Raw genomic sequence first — 20,518 nt, forward strand, 5'->3', positions numbered from 1 at the left:
AGGCAGCCAAGCAGAAAAATCTTCCAGAAATAGTTTGTGTTGCCCAGGTGGGCGATAGATGGCAGCAACACAGAGAAAAATGGATCAAAATCCTAAAAGAATATACTTCAAATTATGTAAATGTGAGTAATGGAGTCAGTGGTAGAACTGAGAAATGTGAAAAATTGGGACAGAAATATTCCAACCCCACCTCCTTTGCTATTATCAGGCCTGAGGATGTGTGTGTAGAGAGCAGGCAATCATGTGACTGTAGTACTGTAAATAAATATCAGCATGTGATAAATATTGAAATAACACCCATGTATTATTCAGATCATCCTGTTAATGCACTATAAAATGTGGTTGAGGTTTTCACTATTAGTAGAATAACTTGCTGTTGAAATACTTACACAATGGCGTCCTCTCCACTGAAGTATTACCAATCTGATGATTTGAATGCAAAACTAATGCTTAAAACATATTTTTCAGCAACAGTGGATAAAAATATTTTACAGGATGCAGTCATATTGCCATTGAAGCTACTTCACAAAGTGTTTTCCACAGGTATGTATGTAGATAGAGTATGCGGTGTTTGTTAGGCTGCATCATGTATTCCATTGTATACAGTAGTGCAAAATGTGGGATAGACACTGGAGGGATATCACTGGCAATATAATTATAATTCTACAGTATCTGTCTTTCATTCTTTTATAGATTTACACAGAACCTTGCTTCTACCCTGTACATGTGACTGAAATGATCTTTGATATGTTCATTCCCCCGCAGGGCCAGATAAAAGTTAGTGTGTGCCCCAGGGCGACAAATGTGTGGGGACCCCACCAATAAAATTCACTGCGCATCCCACCGTTGTCACTGCTTAGCCTCTAAGGGGTGCAGGAAAGAGTGTGAGTGGAGTGAGAGAGTGACAACAGGGTGTCAGGGAGAGACAGACAAAGAGTGGGTACAAGGCAGAGAGAGAAGGAGAGAGAGGGAGAGAATAAGAGAGAGAGAGAGAGACAATATCAGCAAGAGAGAGAGAAGAGCGAGAGAGAAAAAAAGGGTGTCAGAGAGAGAGTGAGGATGTCAGGAGAGGAGCGGGAAAGAGCGAGATGGTGTGAGGTGTCAGGGATAGAGAGGGGGGTCAGGAAAAGAGAGAGAGAGAGAGGATGTCAGGGAAAGAGATAAAGAGAGGGAAGAGTAAGAGTGAGAGGGTGTCAGAGAGAAGGAAAGAGAGGAGAGAGACAGAGAGAGGAGCAGTAGAAAGAGGGTGATGGAGAAAGAGAGAGGGGTGAGAGGGGAGAGAGTGAAGGTGTTAGAGAGAGGGATAGAGTGACAGCACTTCAGAGAGAGTGAGGTCGTGTCAGGGAGAGAGATAGCGTCAGGGAGATAAAGAGGGTAAGACAAAGAGAGGGAGAGACAGAGGGAGAGTGAGAGAGACATGTGGAGGAGGAAGGAAGGGATGGGGAAAGACATGTTACAGTCTGGCTAGGCTTCAGCACAGGTCTCTAATGCGGCAAATGCTTTATGGCATTCGGCCATGCCCCCTTTCAATCCGCAAATCACAACACTACTATCAGGAGCCAGCTAGGTAGGGGTAGAGTGGGTCTTTTACTTATAAAACTGCTGAAAGTATATTTTCCATTTCTTTATGGGTGTATCCATATGTCTGGTAATTATGGGGACTATTTATTTATTTATTATTTATTTATTAACAGTTTCTTATATAGCGCAGCAAATTCCGTTGCGCTTTACAATTTGAGAATAACAATAACAAACTGGGTGATAACAGTCATAGAGGTAGGAAGCCCTGCTCGCAAGCTTACAATCTATGGGGAAATAGCACCTTTCCTTGTGTACATATGCCTATCTATTGCATAGAATTAGAAGACATGTGAGGATATGTGTGGACTGTACAGAGTGGATGCAATTTGATAGGAAGGTTTATGAAAGTTATGTGGGCGGTTCTAGAATTTGATACGCTTGCCTAAAGAGGTGAGGTTTCAGGGAACGCTTGAAGGTTTGGAGACTAGAGGAGAGTCTTATTGTGCGTGGTAGGGCATTCCACAGAGTGAGTGCAGCCCGATGAAAGTCCTGCAGTCGTGAGTGGGAGCGAGTAATGAGTGTGGATGAGAGACGCAGGTCTTGTGAAAAGCGAAGAGGTCGAGTTGGAAAGATATTTTGTGATAAGCGAAGTGATGTACGTTGGTGTAGTTTGGTTAATGGCCTTGTGTGTGAGTAAAAGTATTTTATATTGAATGCGGTAGAGTACAGGTAACCAATGGAGGGACTGACAGAGTGGATCTGCAGACGATGAACGTCTAGCGAGAAAGATAAGCCTCGCCGCTGCATTCAGAATGGATTTTAGTGGTGAGAGTCTCGTTTTGGGAAGACCAGTTAGGAGACTATTGCAATAATCAATGCGGGAGATAATGAGAGCGTGGATTAGAGTTTTAGCAGTGTCTTGTGTAAGGTATGGTTGTATTTTAGATATGTTTTTTAGATGCATGTAACATGATCTTGAGACAGATTGAATGTGGGGAACAAAGGACAGATCAGAGACAAGGATGACACCTAGGCAGCGAGCTATTCATGAAGCAGTGAAAAGTGTGGAGAAGTGAACAAGTGAAGAAGTTGCCCTTTTCAACCAATCAGTTATTATGTATAAGTTTATAGAATGCACCTTACAAATGTTACCTCAACACTGATTGGTTGCCATGGGCAACTTCTCCTCTGGCTCACTTCTCCACTCTTTTTACTGCTTCATGAATAGAAACCTATATATCTTTTATCATATAGGGGGGAATTCAATTGGGCACGAGGATTTCACATAAAAAAACACCTTGCACACAATTTTGGATTGCCACAGATATGCGTGCTTCTGATACCCATAGTAGTCAATTTAAAAAAAAGTGGTCTTGGGTTTTTCAGCTCTGAATACCCTCTCCCCATAGCTTCTGCACAGTAATCTCTTTAATATGCTAATTCTCATGTACTGAATTATATTCTGTAACTGGCTTGAGTTTCCTTCTACTAGGTGTTATATTGTTATGATTTTTAATTTTATATTTATAACATTTCTCTAATTAAGTACAATAAAATGATAACTTCAAATTTCATAATGATATTGTCCTTACAAATGTGTCCACATATGCTTAGCCTCAAAATGCCATACAGCGCAAGACACCAGGAACAACTGAGATGCACCGAGATGAGCAGCAAACCATATTTTTCTTATTTGCAACTTATTCAAATTGCAGATGACATAACAATTCCGCTCACAGTGTAACAGATCCTTTGGGCTGCCACTTGTAGTTTTATGCACCCAGTTTCCTTATCTGAATAAGACACAAGACGCTAGCTGCGTCTCAGCCACCCAGACCTCACTTACCAAGATGGGTTCTTTGCCACGATTTAAGCAACAGTGCATGAGGGCACATCTGTACATAAATTTGCATTTACAGTTGACATTTTTGCTAGTGTCAATGTACAATTATGTCCCATATGAATTAGATTGTTTAACCCCTTCTCTGTGGAGAACAAGTGGGACTTGTCCTCCAAGTGTACAATAAGACTGCAGCAGACAAGCCCCACTCCTTGCTCACACACAGAAAAAGCCTTCTTAACTCTTCTCCTCTGGTCTTAACTGGTGGGGACACCTGGAAGCCCCCAGGTCACATCTGGAAGCACAATTAAAAAATAAAAATAAAACAAAGAATACAAAATGTGGGGGCATTGAGTACTCCACAACCTACAAAGATGGCACTACACTAGTTTTAATTAGGGGAATTCCCTCTTTCAACTGCAGTGCCCACATCACAGTTAATGTTTGGTGACCAAACTCACTCCACTGCAGAAAAATAAAAAATATGTAATCCAGGCATGGGGGAAGAGTTCACTCTACCTGGCTACAAATAATTAAGGGGCACCAATTTTTTTAAATAGGGGCATCCCGTATTTCAAAGATTGAGGCCCCTTAGTGTGTATTTCCTAGTGATCACCAGGCAATTTTACCCCATGTTATGGAAAACTTTAATTTTCCATATATTGGGGAGGGGGAGGGGGGCACTACATACCCTATCATCCCCATAATGACAACTGCAACCAAGTGTGCACCCTTATTTAAAAGTATTGACTCCCCACTTTCAAATAATGTGTCCTACTAGCAGTTATTGTACAGACAGTATTACCCTGCGCTACAGAAAACAGACATATACTGTATTTCTGGGAAGGCGCTATCATGCCCATTAGCACAATACATCTGTCACCTAAATTTCAAAGAGAGTCCCCTCTATAAAATGATCTGGCCCTCTTAGCAGCAATTATTAGTGATAACCAGAAAATACCGCCCAGTGCTGTGCAAAAAAATAGTTTTCCATAAATGTGGAAAGGGCACATTGTGCCCTAACTCCCCCATACTGACCCGCACACATGGCCGCCGAGAGGCAGGGAGCCAGGGCTATCTTAATGATTCTAGGGGCCTTTGAGCAGGGTTGGACTGAGCTGGGGAGCATCTGCTTCCCGGGCTGGTGTCTCCAGAGCTTCTTGGGAGGCAGAATGCTGTCCAATACAATTAGAGCAACCAGACAACATTCTCTACCTGCCTCCCAGCCTGCACAAGACAGTGAATGACTGCCAACAAGCATGCTGATTGGTGAATGGCTGGAGCTATCCACCAATCAAAGTGCTAACCACCATTCATGTGCAAAGACAGTGCCAGACAGCAGAAGGTTACATTTTTTATTTTCCCCCCCAATTATTTCCATGAATGAGTGGATATGGGCTCCAGTACATTGCTTTGACCAGGGCCTAAAATGTTGTTAAAATGACCCTGGGGTGAACAGGTACTAATTACCGAGGGCCAGACTTGCTGGAGGGTCTCAGCAGAGGTCTACCTCTGCCACATCCCTGGTCCCCCTCTCACCTGTCAGCATCCTACAGTTTGTCTCCCCAGCCCAACACACACTGCAGTGTGCTGGGCTGCAATGGGGCCATGGAGGCTGCTTCCTCCTCTACCTCTGTGGGGTGAAAGCAATCACACTGTTGACTGCCCCTGGACTAGCCCCTGACTGAGGTCCTCATGGCACCCTCCACCTTGATCAGCGTGGCACTGAAAATAACATTTGTCATAATTTTTTTTAAGGGGATGTGGACAAGCCTCCGGCTACGCCCTTTACATTATCTGTGCCCATCCAAGCCCTCTTCAGCCCTGCCCACATGTTCATGAAGGAGGTGAGTCTCCAATTTAAAACAATGTACCCTATTAGCAAACTATAAGGGTCTATTTATGAAGCAGTGTAAAGAGTGGAGAAGTGAGCCTGTGGAGAAGTTGCCCATGGCACCAATCAGCTGCTCCGTACAATTGTATAGTATGCAAATTATAAATGTTACTTCAATGCTGATTGGTTGCCATGGGCAACTTCTCCACACTTTTCACTGCTTCATGAATAGAGCCCTACATGGCCGGACTGCCCATCTGACACTCTGGCAAATGCCAGAAGGGCCGATGGGCTGGTGGGCCGGTCCTGTCAGGCAGAGAGCCAGGAAGGCCGCACGTAGAACAGCCTCTGGCTCTCTGCTCTGGCTGCTCCCCCGCCTCCCTTCCTGTGTCCATAGAAATGCAGGTATGCCGCGAGTCCACGTCCCCATGACTCGCGACATGCCCCTGTGTGCTGGTCGTGTGCCCCCGCACCCCATCCATCTCCATGGAAACGGGGGCATGCCGCAAGTCCACGCCCTACTGACTCGCACCATGCCTCCAACTTTAGTGCCTGCGCGGCCCTGTACACAGCACGTGCCCCTTTCATGTGCACACGCGCACACACATGCCAGGGATGAATTCGGACCCCAGTCCATCACTGGACCCCTTACATACCCTTTTCACTTCTCCAATGATGGATCCCACCCGGGAATTGGAAACAGGTCCTTCCTGGGTGGGATCCGGCATTGGCGGCTAAGCGCTGGCTTCCCGAGCCAGCAATTTGCCGGGTCGGTTGCCATAGTGGTGGGGGACGGAGCCAGCAATGGGGCAGAGGTGATGCTGGGAGTTGAGGTCATGCCCGCTTTGCCTCTCCCTATGTAGTAAAAATGGGTCCCGGGTCGAATCCGTTTACGCTGCCACTGACCCGGATCTTCAACCCGGGAATAACACTTCTTATAACCCGGGTTGAATTACCAGATCAGGCGACCCGGGAATTCGGTCATGGTGGCCCTTTCACACCGCACACTGACCCGTGTCGATACCGGGTTATTTTTGTGATGTGAAAGGGGTATAACTGAAACATTGCACAAAAAGTAAAATTTTCCATAGTTGGGATGGGGGGGGGGGGATCTAAAGCCCATACATTCCTCATATTTTGTTAAAAAATGAATCTCTCATTTAACATGGTAGGTTGTCTAGCTTTTAAAACGGTTGGCCCTGTTGGGCTACAATATTCTTCCTACATAAAGTAAGCATTTAACTTGAGACAGTGAATATTTCACTGCATTTTACTATTTTGGAAAGGTGGGTTATTGATTTGGTTTATTTATTTATTTATTTATTATTATTTTTTTACATATGATAGAATGAGTAAAAATAACTAATGGTATTTTCCAAAAATACAAAGTTTTCTGGGAAAAAAACAAGGTACTGTACAATATATTTTGTGTAGGTACTGCATAAAAAAAGAATCTGTGATATTGATGTTGGAATGTGACAAACGCAAATTTGAAAAAAATTACCTCAGCACCAGGGTCAGAAAACCATCAGCAGTGAAGGTGTTTAATAGTTTTAAACAATCTTTATCTTTTTAAATTTATGTGATGGATACAATACAACAAATGTCCCCATATACATGGTCAAGTCACATTATGACCACCAGCTACTGTAGGTGCAGTGACCATCCATTTGCTTCGGAGACCCATACACAGCAGGGTTCGCTAAACTGTCATTTTAGACACACGTCTGGTAGCCCTCAGGTTAATTTTGATGGTGAGCTAATCCAATGTAGCGTGACGGTCGGCCTTCACGCACCTTCGTAGTGGACGTTCACCTCTCACATCAATGGCATGTGGTTCTCCGCAGTTTCCATGTCGGGGATTCAAAATGATGCCAGTTGTCCAGTTATGATACACCTAAACCACAGAAGCAGGCAAACAGTTCACAAACTGCCCTGTTTCAGAAACCTGCCACTCTTGGCCCAAAAGCCGATAATCATCCCTTTTTGCAACTTGGATAAATCGCCCCTCTTACCCATGATAGATACGAGTGATATGTGTGCAGACGGCCTATCGCACACCTTATATACCCACCAAGCCAGCGGACGACAGGTGATGTACTACATGGGCCAAATGTAGGAGGTGATCATAATAATGGGACTCGACCGTGATTAAAAATGTATCAGTGGGGAGTGTGTACTACAAGCTTCACTTACTCATTGGAAGTTCTGCTTGAATGATTATAAATGGTCTGTAAAGCACTGTTTGATAAGTAGCCACTTTATAAATAATTATTAATAAATATGTGAATAAATGTGGACAACTGTGCAGTTCCGTGCTGCGTCCAATGCACACCACCCAATATCAACTTTTTGAATTTTTGTCTGTTGGATCCTTACCACCACCCTCTGTGAAGCGCCTAGAATTGTGGTGCCTGATTTTGTTTTAGGAGTAATTAAAAGGTAAAGTGACACAGTGCAGGTATCTCCTAAGACTTCTACTGAGTGTGGCATGATTTATTGACAGTTATATTGTCTACGATCATAACGGAAACTCAAAAATAACGACAGGTACTCCATGTTAACAGAGTACATGTCAACATTGGCATAATGTCGACAACTCACCCTTTCCCTAAGCCAAACCCTAACTATAACCCTATTGTTGACAGTATGACTAAATAGACATGGCATATGTCTTAATTTTAGCCAGGTTAACATAGTAAAATAAGACAATGTGGTGTAGAAATAATGACTGTCTATATAGTCCTTGTCAACATGAGGCTGCATAGCCTTCTACTTAAGTGAGGGATACTCTACGCTGAATGGTGTTTTACTTTTCCTGATTTCATTTTCTTACAAATTGATTTTTTTTTTTCTACAGAAAACATTAGTGGAAATATCCTAATTGATCTATCTCTTGGTCCCAGCATCTATCAACTCTTCCCAGCCTGTGCATTATTCAAAGAAATTATAATTTTAGACTGTAATGACCCATGTGTCGAGGAACTGAAAAAATGGGTGAATAAAGATCCAGATGCCCATGATTGGACTTTTGCTGCACAAATTGCAGCCGAGGAAGGAGATGCAAGGTAATTATATAATTATATTTTAATTATTATCCATAAACTTGTTAGCAGCCCGTCAGAATGATGGAACAACAGAACAGTAGTGTCAGCGGCGGTGGCTGTGCTGCCTGAGTGGAGCAACGTTTGAATTGCTCCATCAGGCACCATCTAATGGCTGCCGGTGCGCAAAACACTTGAATTGCCCCCATAGCGGCGTGGAGCAGCGTTAGCCTTTTATTATATAGGATGGTAAAAAAACAAAAAAGTGCTAAAAATCTGATCTACGTCAGGTCTGATCAAAGTGTCTTACTTGTAGGAACAGCACACCTAATTAAAAAAAATCTAAATCCCTTCAATTGTGTTGATTACAAATGGTGAGCTAATAAGAGATGATATCTATTACATAAAGATGACTGCTGATAGAAATGAGATCATCAAGTGTGCACGGGGAGCGCCTTGGCTGCCATGGTAGCTTTGATCTGCCTCCGGGTTGTCTTCACACAGTCAGGTCTTTCCCCATTCTAGTCATGTGAGGTGGTCCTACCCCAGGGACATCTTTTCATATGGGCTCAATGGGCAATTGTCCTAGGGACCCAGAAGTATAAGGGACCTAGGCTGATAGTTGAGGGTCCCATTCTTCCATGGGTACCAGATATTTTAAAATCATCACTGGGGAACCAGACATATCTGACTTCAAAGCAGTGATTCCCATCTGAGCCTGTTAATTGCTCTTCCGAGCCAGATACTGTATCTCAGGTTTTGTCTGACGTAGAGTTTTTCTAAGGGTATATTCCAAAAGTTGGGAATCTTCCCTTTCGGTGGACACTGACAGATCGTCTCTACTATGCCCAGAACGAGAGATATCAGCCTTCCAGCAGCTGGTCCCTGCTCCAGCTGCACACGCCTGGTATACAGTTTTATATTTTTGTCAGGTGGATTGCTCTGGCTCCTGAACTCTGATCCCCAGGTCCCCAGTACCTCCTGAAAGGTGGGACTCCCTAGTTTTTTTTTTATCCCATTGAAAGCTAAGATATTTATTTACAGAAAATGGAGATATCTGCAATTAAGCAAGCAGCCCTCCCACCAGAAAATTATAAATATTAAGACCAATCCACTATCCACCCCTCCCCTGCATATTAAACATCCCCTACCACCCTGGAAGTCATGTACTGGGGCTCCTTCATTCAGCCCATTGCCTCCTTCAACAGTTTAGTGATCTACCTCCCACCCCATCTGTGCAGTAAAGGAGTAAAAAGCAGAAATTACTGCTCCAGGTTCTACATGCTGAGCAGAAGATAGAACACCCCCTACTGCCTGACGGACATCAAAGCTGCCGTTAATAGCATGCCCTATTCCTAATATTATTTTATTATTATCCTTTATTTATATGGCGCCACAAGGGTTCCGCAGCGCCCAATTACAGAGTACATAAACAAATAATCAAACAGGAAAACAGCAACTTACAGGTGATGACAGTATAGGACAAGTACAGGGTAAATAAACATAGTTACATCAGCAGATGACACTGGAATAAGTATCAGGTGGCAGAAGACTGATGGAATTTGTGCAGTTGAAGATTATTAAAGTAAGAAAGGATAAGCACATGAGGGAAGAGGGCCCTGCTCGTGAGAGCTTACATTCTAAAGGGGAGGGGTAGACAGACAGGGGTGACACAGTTGGGGTACATAGAGAGCGTAGAACAGAGGGTTAGGATGAGATTTGGCTGGGTTTGGTGAAGAAGTGGGTCTTGAGAGCCCGTTTGAAGTTTTGTAGAGAGGTGGAGAGTCTGAGGGGGAGAGGTAGGGAATTCCAAAGAAGTGGTGCAGCACGTGAGAAATCTTGGAGGTAGGAGTGGGAGGAAGTAATCCGTAGGCAGGAGAGTCGGCATGCATTAGCAGAGCGAAGAGGACGGGTGGGAGTGTAAAGGGAGATAAGGTCAGAGATGTAGATGGGAGAGGAGTGGGTGAGGGCTTTGTAAGCGAGTGTGAGAAGCTTGAAATGGATTCTGAAAGGGAAGGGGAGCCAGTGAAGGTCTAGTAAGAGAGGAGAGGTGGACGTAGTGCGTTTGGTGAGGAAGATGAGCCGGGCAGCAGCATTGAGGATAGATTGGAGTGGAGAGAGGTATTTGTCAGGAATGCCAGTCCGGAGCAGATTACAGTAGTCCAGTCTGGAGATGACCAGTGAGTGGATAAGAGTCTTAGTAGCATCCTGGGTCAGAAAGGGTCTGATCCTGGAAATATTTTTTAGATGAAAATGGCAGGTTTGTGAGAGGTGCTGAATGTGTGGTTTGAAGGAGAGGAAGGAGTCAAGGATTACTCCAAGACAGCGCACTTGGGGGCTAGAGCAGATAGTAGTGCTATCAATAGATAATGAGATTGTAGGAGGTGAGGTTATGCGGGAGGGAGGGAAGATGATCAGCTCGGTCTTAGACATGTTAAGTTTAAGAAAGCGCTGGGACATCCAGGAAGAGGTAGCAGAGAGACAGTTGGAGATACGAGTGAGGAGAGCAGGGGAGAGGTCTGGAGAGGAAAGATAGATTTGGGTGTCATCAGCGTAGAGGTGATATTGGAAACCAAAAGAACTAATGAGCTTACCTAGTGAGGACGTATAGAGAGAGAAGAGAAGAGGACCAAGGACAGAACCTTGGGGTACCCCTACAGTTAGTGGAAGTGAGGGGGAGGTGGAGTCATGAGAGGAGACAGAGAAAGAACGGTCAGAAAGGTAGGAGGACAGCCAAGAGAGGGCAGTGTCATGCAGACCAATGGAGTGAAGAATTTGCAGTAGGAGAGGATGGTCCACAGTGTCAAAAGCAGCAGAGAGATCAAGTAGAATAAGTATAGAGTAGTGTCCCTTAGATTTAGCAGCATGGAGGTCATTGCATACTTTTGTAAGGGCAGTTTCAGTGGAGTGGAGAGGACGGAAGCCAGACTGGAATGGGTCAAGCAGTGAGTGTGAGGAAAGAAAGGAAGTAAGATGGTTGTAGACAATACGCTCAAGGAGTTTGGAGACAAAAGGGAGGAGAGAGATGGGTCGGTAGTTGGAGAGAGTGTTTGGATCAAGTGTAGGTTTTTTAAGAATAGGAGAGATGAGTGCATGCTTGAAGGCAGAGGGGACAGTGCCTGATGAGAGGGACAGATTGAGAAGGTGGGAAGGATGGGAACAAGCAGAAGGAGAGAGGTAGCGGAGGAGGCGGGAGGGGATAGGGTCAAGTGGGGAGGTGGTGAGGGGACAGGAACTGCTGGAGGATGGGTAGAGGCCCCAGTATATTACTTTGCCCAGGGGCCTGCACTGCTGTTAAGACGGCCCTGTCATGCCCTGCAGTTCCAAAGTGACAGGATGGGGTGGGTGCAGCTGGGGTGACCTGACATATACCATATCCCATTTACTAGTATTCCATATGACATTCCCCTGTTCATCACAGAGCATTCACTGGAACTGTGGATGGAACAATACATTACATCACAGAATGGGTTTCAACACACAAGCTAAGACCGAATAAACAGTAACAGTATAATTTACTGTATACCTCCAAACAAATCATTTCCTGGGGGAGGACCATTGTATTAGCCTTGGGTCACCATCTACTACACTTATATTCTTATTACATTTACAGCTAACATGAGCAGTACTAAACCTTCTTACGATGGGAGTTTTTTTTCTAATACCAATAATCTGACAGTGACAATCCCTGTGGCCTAACCGCTCACTTGCATTGCATAAGGTCTAATCGTGGCTCCATCTGCACCGCAGCGCATGCGCTGAGGCTCGCCTACCGCAGCATATGGGAAGCGCGTGCGTGTGAGACATGCACGTGCCCCATTCACTGCTATGGGAGCGTCTCAGTGCACTCCCGTAGCGCAGATAGGCGCTGGATCATCTAGTAACACCGGGTGTACACGTTTGCGATAGAGCCACATTAGATGAGCCCGGCTCCATCTGTACACACACTTTGATGTACCCCACTCTTCTGCTGTTATCAAACATTCCAGAACTCTTTAGCTCAAGGTGTCTACAAATGGGGTTTGTCAGCAAGAACAGCTGTCAGCAGTGACTGTAGCAAATTCACTATGAAATGAGTGGAGAGATATCTGTCCTAGTTCAGCAGCCACCTCAGTCATTCCTCCTTGGTGCCCCCCTGACAGCTGGAGCTCATTGGGCAGTGCTTCCACTGCCTTTAGGAGTTACACCACTGTATACACCCCATAATGTGCCAGGCATAGAAAGTAGAGATGAGCGGGTTCGGTTCTCAGAGAACCGAATCCCCCGAACTTTGCATTTCCGAGTCCGGATCCGATCCAGGCTCGGATCTTCCCTCTTGACTCAGAAACCCGAACTTGGCAACACGTCATCATCCTGCTGTTGGATTCTCGTGGGATTTGGATTCCATATAAGAAGCCGCGCGTCGCGGCCATTTTCACTCCAGTCTCGGAGAGTGAGAGAACGTGTATTCAGTGTGCTCAGTCTCTGTTTATTGGGGCGGGAAAGTGGGGTGACAAGTGTTGTGCTGATAAGTCCAGTCCATATATCAAGTGTAGCTGTAAAGTGGTGCTGTGTTGTGCAGACCAGTCCAGTGTAGTCACTCAGTGTATTGTGCTGCATCAGTCCAGGCAGTCACAGTGTTGGTGTTCTCTGCTGCCATATATCCAGTGTAGCTGTAAAGTGGGGCTGTGTTGTGCAGTGTATTGTGTTGTATCAGTTCAGCCATTCACAGTGTTGGTGTCCTCTGCTGCCATATATCTAGTGTCCTGTGTCATCAGTAATTCCAGTGACGATATACGCTGCTGCTATATATATATCCACTGCTGCAGTATAACAAATTACAATTATATAATTATTAACAACCTGCTGGGCTGCATCAGACCAGTGGTAGTGGTTGCACCATGTGCTGCTTGGGGCCTATTTTTTAAATCTGCCATCCTGTCTGCCACTGCAGTGCCACTCCTAGATAGGCCAGGTGTTTGTGCCACACACTTGTGTCGCTTAGCTTAGTCATACAACTACCTAATTGCACCTCTTTTTCTTCTTTGCATCATGTGCTGTTTGGAGCCTATTTTTTAAATCTGCCATCTTGTCTGTAACTGCAGTTCCACTCCTAGATGGACCAGGTGTTTGTACCGCACACTTGTGTCGCTTAGCTTGGCCATCCAACTACCTAATTGCACCTCTTTTTCTTCTTTGCATCATGTGCTGTTTGGGGACTAGTTTTTGAATAGTGCCATCTTGTCTGCAACTGCAGTGCCACTCCTAGATGGGCCATGTGTTTGTGCCGCACACTTGAGTCGCTTAGCTTAGTCATACAGTCACCTTGGTGCAACATTTAGGCCTAAAAACAATATTGTGAGGTGTGAGGTGTTCAGAATAGACTGGAAATGAGTGGAAATGATTGAAATTGAGGTTAATAATACTGTAGGAGCAAAATTACCCCTAAATTCTGTCATTTTAGCTGTTTTTATGTGTGTGTTTTTCAAAAATAATCCAGATCCAAAACCAAAACCAAAACACGAAAGGGTGGTTTTGGCAAAACCAAGCCAAAACCAAAACACGAAAATGTAATTAGAACCAAAACCAAAACACGAAAAGTGCCCGCCGCACATCTCTAGAAAGAGGTCCATTTTCATATAATTAATTGCCCTGTGTGTTGAAGATAGCAAATGTCCATGAGGTACAAATGCATTAATCATTTTAGAGAGATAAAGTGGTGATGTTGCCTATAGCATCCAATCAGCTTCTGTCATTTTATAAACTGTGCTAGATAAATAATAGCTATAAATGTGTTGGTTGCTATGGGTAACTTCTCCACTCTCCCTATCTAGAAGGTTTATTACATCCCCCCCCCCCCCCCCCATAATATCTACAATTTTAACATGATAGTGACATGTTTATTTTTCATTTCAGTGGAAGCTATCAAGATATAGAAGCTATGGTGAGAAGAAAAGTGAAATGTATTGAGAAGTGTGACCTGGCCAAGAAGAACCCTACATCTCCAAGAGAGCTTCCAAAGGCAGACTGCATCCTCTCTGTCCGAATGCTGGATGTTGTTTGTGAAGATAAGAATGCGTACCGCAGAGATCTGAGACATATGTCATCTCTGCTAAAAGTTAGGGGGCATTTAATATTGATTGCAGATATCCACTCTACTTTTTATTTTATCGGGGAAGATAAGTACCAGGCACTAGATTATGATGAAAACTTTCTACAAGAAACTCTAAATGATGAAGGTTATTTGGTTAAAGCTTTTATACCAATAGAATTGGAGAGATCCTCTGATCTCTATGAAGTTAAAAAATCAATACTTGTTGTTGCTCAAAAACAATGATAATCTTTCTTAATGACTTCAAGGCTGGAGGGTTTACACCCCCCATGACCGAATATTTAGAGTGCATCCATTGGTGGTGATTAACTTTATTTCTGAGATTCCCATGGTGAATTTAGTTTCTCTCAGTAGAGACGAAGCTTTCTTTGGTAATATATTGGGATAGTGGGGATTCTGCTATATACAGAAAAATAGGCAAATTTTGGGGAAAATCTTTTAAAATTCTTCTTTATGTTACATTGTCCATTAATATAAAAATAAGTAACCTTACACTATGCCACCCGCATCCCTAAATTGTTACACTGTGTGAGGAGTATTATACTTGTGTGACACCAGACATGCGATGCCTAGAATAATAACCTAGAACCAGGGTAATTGTGTTCTCCACAAAGAGCCAATGAACACCCTCACAAAACAATAGGGGTAATTCAGAGTTGATCGCAGCAGTAAATTTGTTTGCAGTTGGGCAAAACCATGGGGGTAATTCCAAGTTGATCGCAGCAGGAATTTTGTTAGCAGTTGGGCAAAACCATGTGCACTGCAGGGGAGGCAGATATAACATGTGCAGAAAGAGTTAGATTTCGGTGGGTTATTTTGTTTCTGTGCAGGGTAAATACTGGCTGCTTTATTTTTACACTGCAAATTAGATTGCAGATTGAACACACCACACCCAAATCTAACTTTCTCCGCACATGTTAAATCTGCCTCCCCTGCAGTGCACATGGTTTTACCCAACTGCTAACAAAATTCCTGCTGCGATCAACTTGGAATTACCCCCCATGTGCACTGTAGGTGTGGCAGATATAACATTTGCAGAGAGAGTTAGATTTGGGTGTGGTGTGTTCAAACTGAAATCTAAATTGCAGTGTAAAAATAAAGCAGCCAGTATTTACGCTGCACAGAAACAAAATTACCCACCCAAATCTAACTCTCTCTGCAAATGTTATATCTGCCCCACCTGCAGTGCACATAGGGGGTCATTCCGAGTTGATTGCTCACTAGCATTTTTTAGCAGCCGTGCAAACGCTATGCCGCCGCCCACTGGGAGTGTATTTTAGCTTACAGAAGTGCGAGCGGTTGTATCGCAGAGCGCATGCAAAAAATGTTTGTGTAGTTTCAGAGTAGCTCAAAACCTACTCAGCACTTGCGATCACTTCAGCCTATTCAGTTCCGGACTTTTTTTCACACACACCCTCAGCGTTCACCCAGCCACTCCTGCGTTTTTGCTGGCACGCCTGTGTTTTCCAAAACACTCCCTTAAAATGGTCAGTTGCCACCCAGAAACGCCCACTTCATGTCAATCACTCTGCGGCAACCAGTACGACTGAAATGCATAGCTAGACCCTGTGCAAGACTACATAATTCGTTGTGCCCATACGTCACGCGTGCGCATTGCGCCACATGCTCAGAACTGTCGTTTTTAGCCTGATCGCTGCGCTGCGAACAAATGCAGCTAGCGATCATCTCGGAATGACACCCATGGTTTTTCCCAACTGCTAACAAATTTGAGGCTGCAATCAGATCTGAATTACCCCCAATATCCTTGGTGTCTGTACATTGCCAAGATGAAAACCGATGGTACAGTACCCAGAGGTCTGACGCAGAAAAGTTCTATATACTGTAGCAAGAAATACTTCATTGAAGGCTGGAGCTGTATAAGAAAATCTATAATATCTATCTGGGTGGGTTATATTGTTTCTGTGCAGGGTAAATAGTGGCTGCTTAATGTTTACACTGCAATTTAGATTTCAGTTTGAACACACCCCACCCAAATCTAACTCTCTCTGCACATGTTACATCTGCCCCACCTGCTGTTCAATATGGCTTTGCCCATTAGAGAAAGATTTTGCTTTTGTGATTAATGCTGAATTAGTCCCTTAGTGCATAACGTTCTTTGTAGTGGAACAAACATTTGATATAAGTTCCAGTATGCTCACCTATAGTGACCTCAGTGCATAGACATATGGAGGATGTTGAATCCCATTTTATACTTCCAGTGAAAAGGAACTAAGACCAAATATCCAAGTTCCCAAACTCCGCCATTACAGTCCATGTATAAAGGACACTGGCGTTTCTCTAATGGGTGCAGTGTGTGTGGTGCACACGGGCCCCTGATTCCAGGGGGCCCACACCGCACACACTGCACCCATTTTTCCTATACTTACCTTTCCGGAGTCCATTGCTGGCCGTGTGTGGGCACCCTCCTCTCCCATAGCCATTGCGCCGCTGCTAGCGCTCTCAGCACTGTAGACTCTGGCACAGTGGCGAGTCTACAACGCATGCGCAGGACTCCAAAAAATTGGCGCGGCGGCCATTTTTCGGAGTCCTGCGCATGCGCTGTAGACTCTGGCACTGTGCCAGAGTCTACAACGCTGAGTGCTCTAACAGCAGCGCAACGGCTACGGGAGAGGAGGGGGCCCACACATGGAGTCTGCACATGGGTCTCCTCCTCTCTAGACACGCCCCTGTTAAAGGCTATCCATGCTTGAGTATAAATGACTTAATTAGTACCTCAGTCAATTTGATTTAACCATCTGAACTCAAGCATGGTTTTCCTTAATATCTGCACTATGGCAGACTTTGTAATGTGTAACTTGTTGCAAAGTTGTGAATCAAACCTAGATTGTTCTTGTCTGTGTAAGTAACTATGGCTTTAAATAAATCCGTGTTCAACCTAAACACTTGTGTTCCTCCATTGTGATGTTTTCTTCATTGGTATAGTCACAAAGAAAGACAAATAGTGCACTATACACAAGGACATGACCAGAGACAACTGCACAGGGGGCCTGATCCATGTTTGTACCCACATGCTTTCACAGCTGCGATTTATCAGACTACGGAATTGCTAATCTTCTAAAGTGAAGATGCCACCCTGAAAAGAATATAGACACCCACCGGAGCCATCGCAAAGTCCTCAGGAACTGCTGACACGTACTCAGCATTAATGCAATAGTGAGTAACATCGACTCCTTGAGTTAATCTATAGTCACATGCAGGGATGTAGCGAGGGTGGCTACAGGGGCGCACTTGCTCCGGGCACCAAAAAAGATAGAGGGCGCGCTTCGCGTCACAGGCCACTGTACTGGCAGCCGCAAAGCAGGAGGAGAAGCAGAGGGGACGCACACTGACTCGGACTCAGAGACTAGGTAGGGAACAGGGCAGGCCAAGGGCGACAGAAGGAGACACTGATAGCCGGCACATGAGGGAGCTCCGTCTGCCCTCTTTATATGTCTCACTGTGTGTTTGTAGCTGTGCAGCAGGGTTATTTATGTCCTCCAGCACCACTCTCTGTCCCAGCTGTTGCAGCACCTCTCTTTTTCCTGGAAGCTGCAGCACATATCTCTACTTCAGATGCTGCAGCACCTCTTTCGGCCTAGTCTTCTGCAGAACCTCTCTCTGACAAAGCTGCTGTAACACTTCTCTCTACATTGATGCTGCAGCAACTCTCTCTGTCTCTCAGGCTGCTGCAGCACCTCTTTTTGCCCCACAGGCTGCTGCAGCACCTCTCTCTGCCCCTAAGACTACTGCAGAACCTCTTTCTGCCTCTCAGGATGCTGTGATGCAGCTCTCTCTGCCCTTCAGGCTGCTGCACACAGCTCTTTCTCTGACCCTTAGGCAATTCTGGCACATTATTTTCACTGAAGCATAGTGGAATAAGCAGGTCTTGGATGGCAGTTCTAGGGAATTATTTTCATTGAGTCATTGGGGGTTTTATCAAAATCTGGGGGTGGGGGCAATTTTGGTGAATTATTTTTATTGATAGTGGGGTTTTCAAGTCTCTGGGAGGGTGTCACATTTGGGGCATTCTTTTCATTGAGGCATTGAGACATTATCAGATCTGGGCGGGGGCCAGTTTTGGGGCATTATTTTAATTCAGATATTGGGTGGGTCATCAGGTCCTTGGGGGTCACATTTGGGACTTTGTTTTTATCGAGGAATTGGGGGGCTGTGAAGACAGGTCAGTCGGGGCATATATAGTGTTTTTTATTTATTTGAAATAAGTGAATAGTTAAATACAGCTACTTCCATAGTGGCTCTATAATGACATAATGTGTATAAGGTGCTCAACCATTGTGTGATGTGTATAACGGGCTCTACCGTGTGGCGTAACGTGTATAAGGGGCTTTACTGTGTGGCATAATGTGTACAAGGGGTACTACTATGTGGTGTAATGTGAATAATGGACACTACTTTGCGGTGTAATGTGAATTAGTACTATTCTGTGGCCATCCACCTTCCCAGTGAAGCTATGTTTTGTGGCAAGTTAATTGTGGCAAGTTAACTTTTGTTGGGAGCCAATTAACCCACCAGTATACTTTTATGGGAGGAAACCAGTGTACCCGGAGGAAACCCACACAAACACGGGATAATACACAAACTCCACACAGTTGTGGCCATGGTGGAAATCAAACCCATGACCTCAGTGCTGTGAGGCAGTAATGCTAACCATTACACCGTCCATACTGCCATGCCCCTATATTGTTGTTGCAAGCCTTCAGCATGCACTGACCCTATTTTAAACATGGGGGCACACAATGGAAACTTTTGCCCTGAGCTCCACAAGGTCTAGAACCGGCCCTGTCACCAATTTGGGATTTTTAAATATTGTTTCTTTTAAAATGTAACATGTCACCACATGTTGGCTAGGCCCCCAATTCAGTACAGGGGAGGGGGCGCCAAAACATACTCTTGCTCCGGGCACTATGGTGCCTAGCTGCACCTCTGGTCACACGTACTGTACATGATCGCTACTAAAGGCAGATACACGCCCACATTTTTGTCCCCATTCCCCGTTACCTTCCTCAAATGGTCCTTTCCTGTCAATCACACTGCATTAAAAATCTCACTGCACCGGTACGATATGATTACAGCACATGCGCAGTCTGCCGATAATTGCTCAGTTGCGTGATCGGCCATTGTGCACAAACCCAGGGGGCATAGGATAATAAATACTTTAGTTGTCTTTGTTAGATGTACAGTAAGAGCTGGGGGGCATCAATTTTAGTTATTGCCACAGCTACTAAAATTCCTGGTTACAGTTCTGACTTTGTTTATTGATAAATTAAATTTTTACAGGTACAGTAGGTACTTCTTAGGAAACAGTGACCACTATATGATCACATTCAACATCAGTTTCAAGAAACATAGCTATAAGGGAACAACTAAAACATTTAACTTTAGAAAAGCTAACTTCAATATGCTGAGGCACTAAATGACATTGACTGGGAAGTTTTGTTTCATGGTAAAGACACAAAGGAAATGTGGGTTGCTTTAAAAGGGTTGCTTGATAGCAATATTCAAAAATTCATTCCCATGAGCAATAAACACAGGAGTACTAAACACAAGCCAAGCTGACTTAATAAGGAGGTCAAAGAAGCAATGGCTAAAAAGAGGCGTGCTTTTAAAACATTTAAATCTAACGAAGGGGAGGAGTCATTCCAGTATTATAAGGAATGCAATAAAAAATGCAAAAAAGTATTAAGGGCAGCTAAAATTGTAAACAAAAAGCAAATCCCTATAGAGAGTAAAACCAATCCTAAAAAGTTTAATAAATACATAAACAGTAAAAGGATAAAGAAGGAGAATGTATGCCCATTAAAAAGATAAATTGGGAGCTTTGATAAACTATGATAAAATAAAAGCTGAAATACTGAACAATTTTTTCCCTGCGTATTCACCAGGGAGGATCAGCCGCTGAGAGTAGTGCATAACGATAGTGAAGGTAATGACTCTTGGCTTGATGCTTGTTTAAGTGAGGATGTAGTCCTGGAGAGACTAAGCAACATAAAGATTAATAAATCTCCAGGCCCAGATGGTTTTCATCCGAGGGTTTTTATGGAGCTTAGGCCGCAGCTAGCAAAACCCTTATACTTGATTTTCCATAGTTCAATTACATCAGGCATGGTACCAAAAGATTGGCGCAAAGCTGAGGTAGTGCCTTTATTTAAAAAGGGAACTAAAAATAA

At 44.2% G+C, this 20,518-nt stretch overlaps 1 protein-coding gene across 1 annotated transcript; it reads left to right on the plus strand.

Moving 5' to 3' along the window:
• Positions 1–392: 392 nt before the first annotated feature.
• Positions 393–14,555, plus strand: LOC135050874 (indolethylamine N-methyltransferase-like). The gene is made up of 3 exons (XM_063957152.1): positions 393–543; positions 8,056–8,263; positions 14,135–14,555. The coding sequence occupies exons 1-3, from the start codon at positions 393–395 to the stop codon at positions 14,553–14,555; spliced, it is 780 nt and encodes a 259-aa protein (XP_063813222.1).
• The last annotated feature ends 5,963 nt before the right edge of the window (positions 14,556–20,518 follow it).

This window comes from Pseudophryne corroboree, chromosome 1 (genome assembly GCF_028390025.1).
Source record: "Pseudophryne corroboree isolate aPseCor3 chromosome 1, aPseCor3.hap2, whole genome shotgun sequence".
Lineage (NCBI taxonomy): Eukaryota > Metazoa > Chordata > Amphibia > Anura > Myobatrachidae > Pseudophryne > Pseudophryne corroboree.

Coding starts and splice junctions, on each gene's coding strand:
- LOC135050874 (XM_063957152.1), top strand. CDS start 393: ATGGCGTCCTCTCCACTGAAGTATTACCAATCTGATGATTTGAATGCA. Junction 544..8,055: donor TCACAAAGTGTTTTCCACAG/GTATGTATGTAG, acceptor TTTTTTCTACAG/AAAACATTAGTGGAAATATC. Junction 8,264..14,134: donor GCCGAGGAAGGAGATGCAAG/GTAATTATATAA, acceptor TTTTCATTTCAG/TGGAAGCTATCAAGATATAG.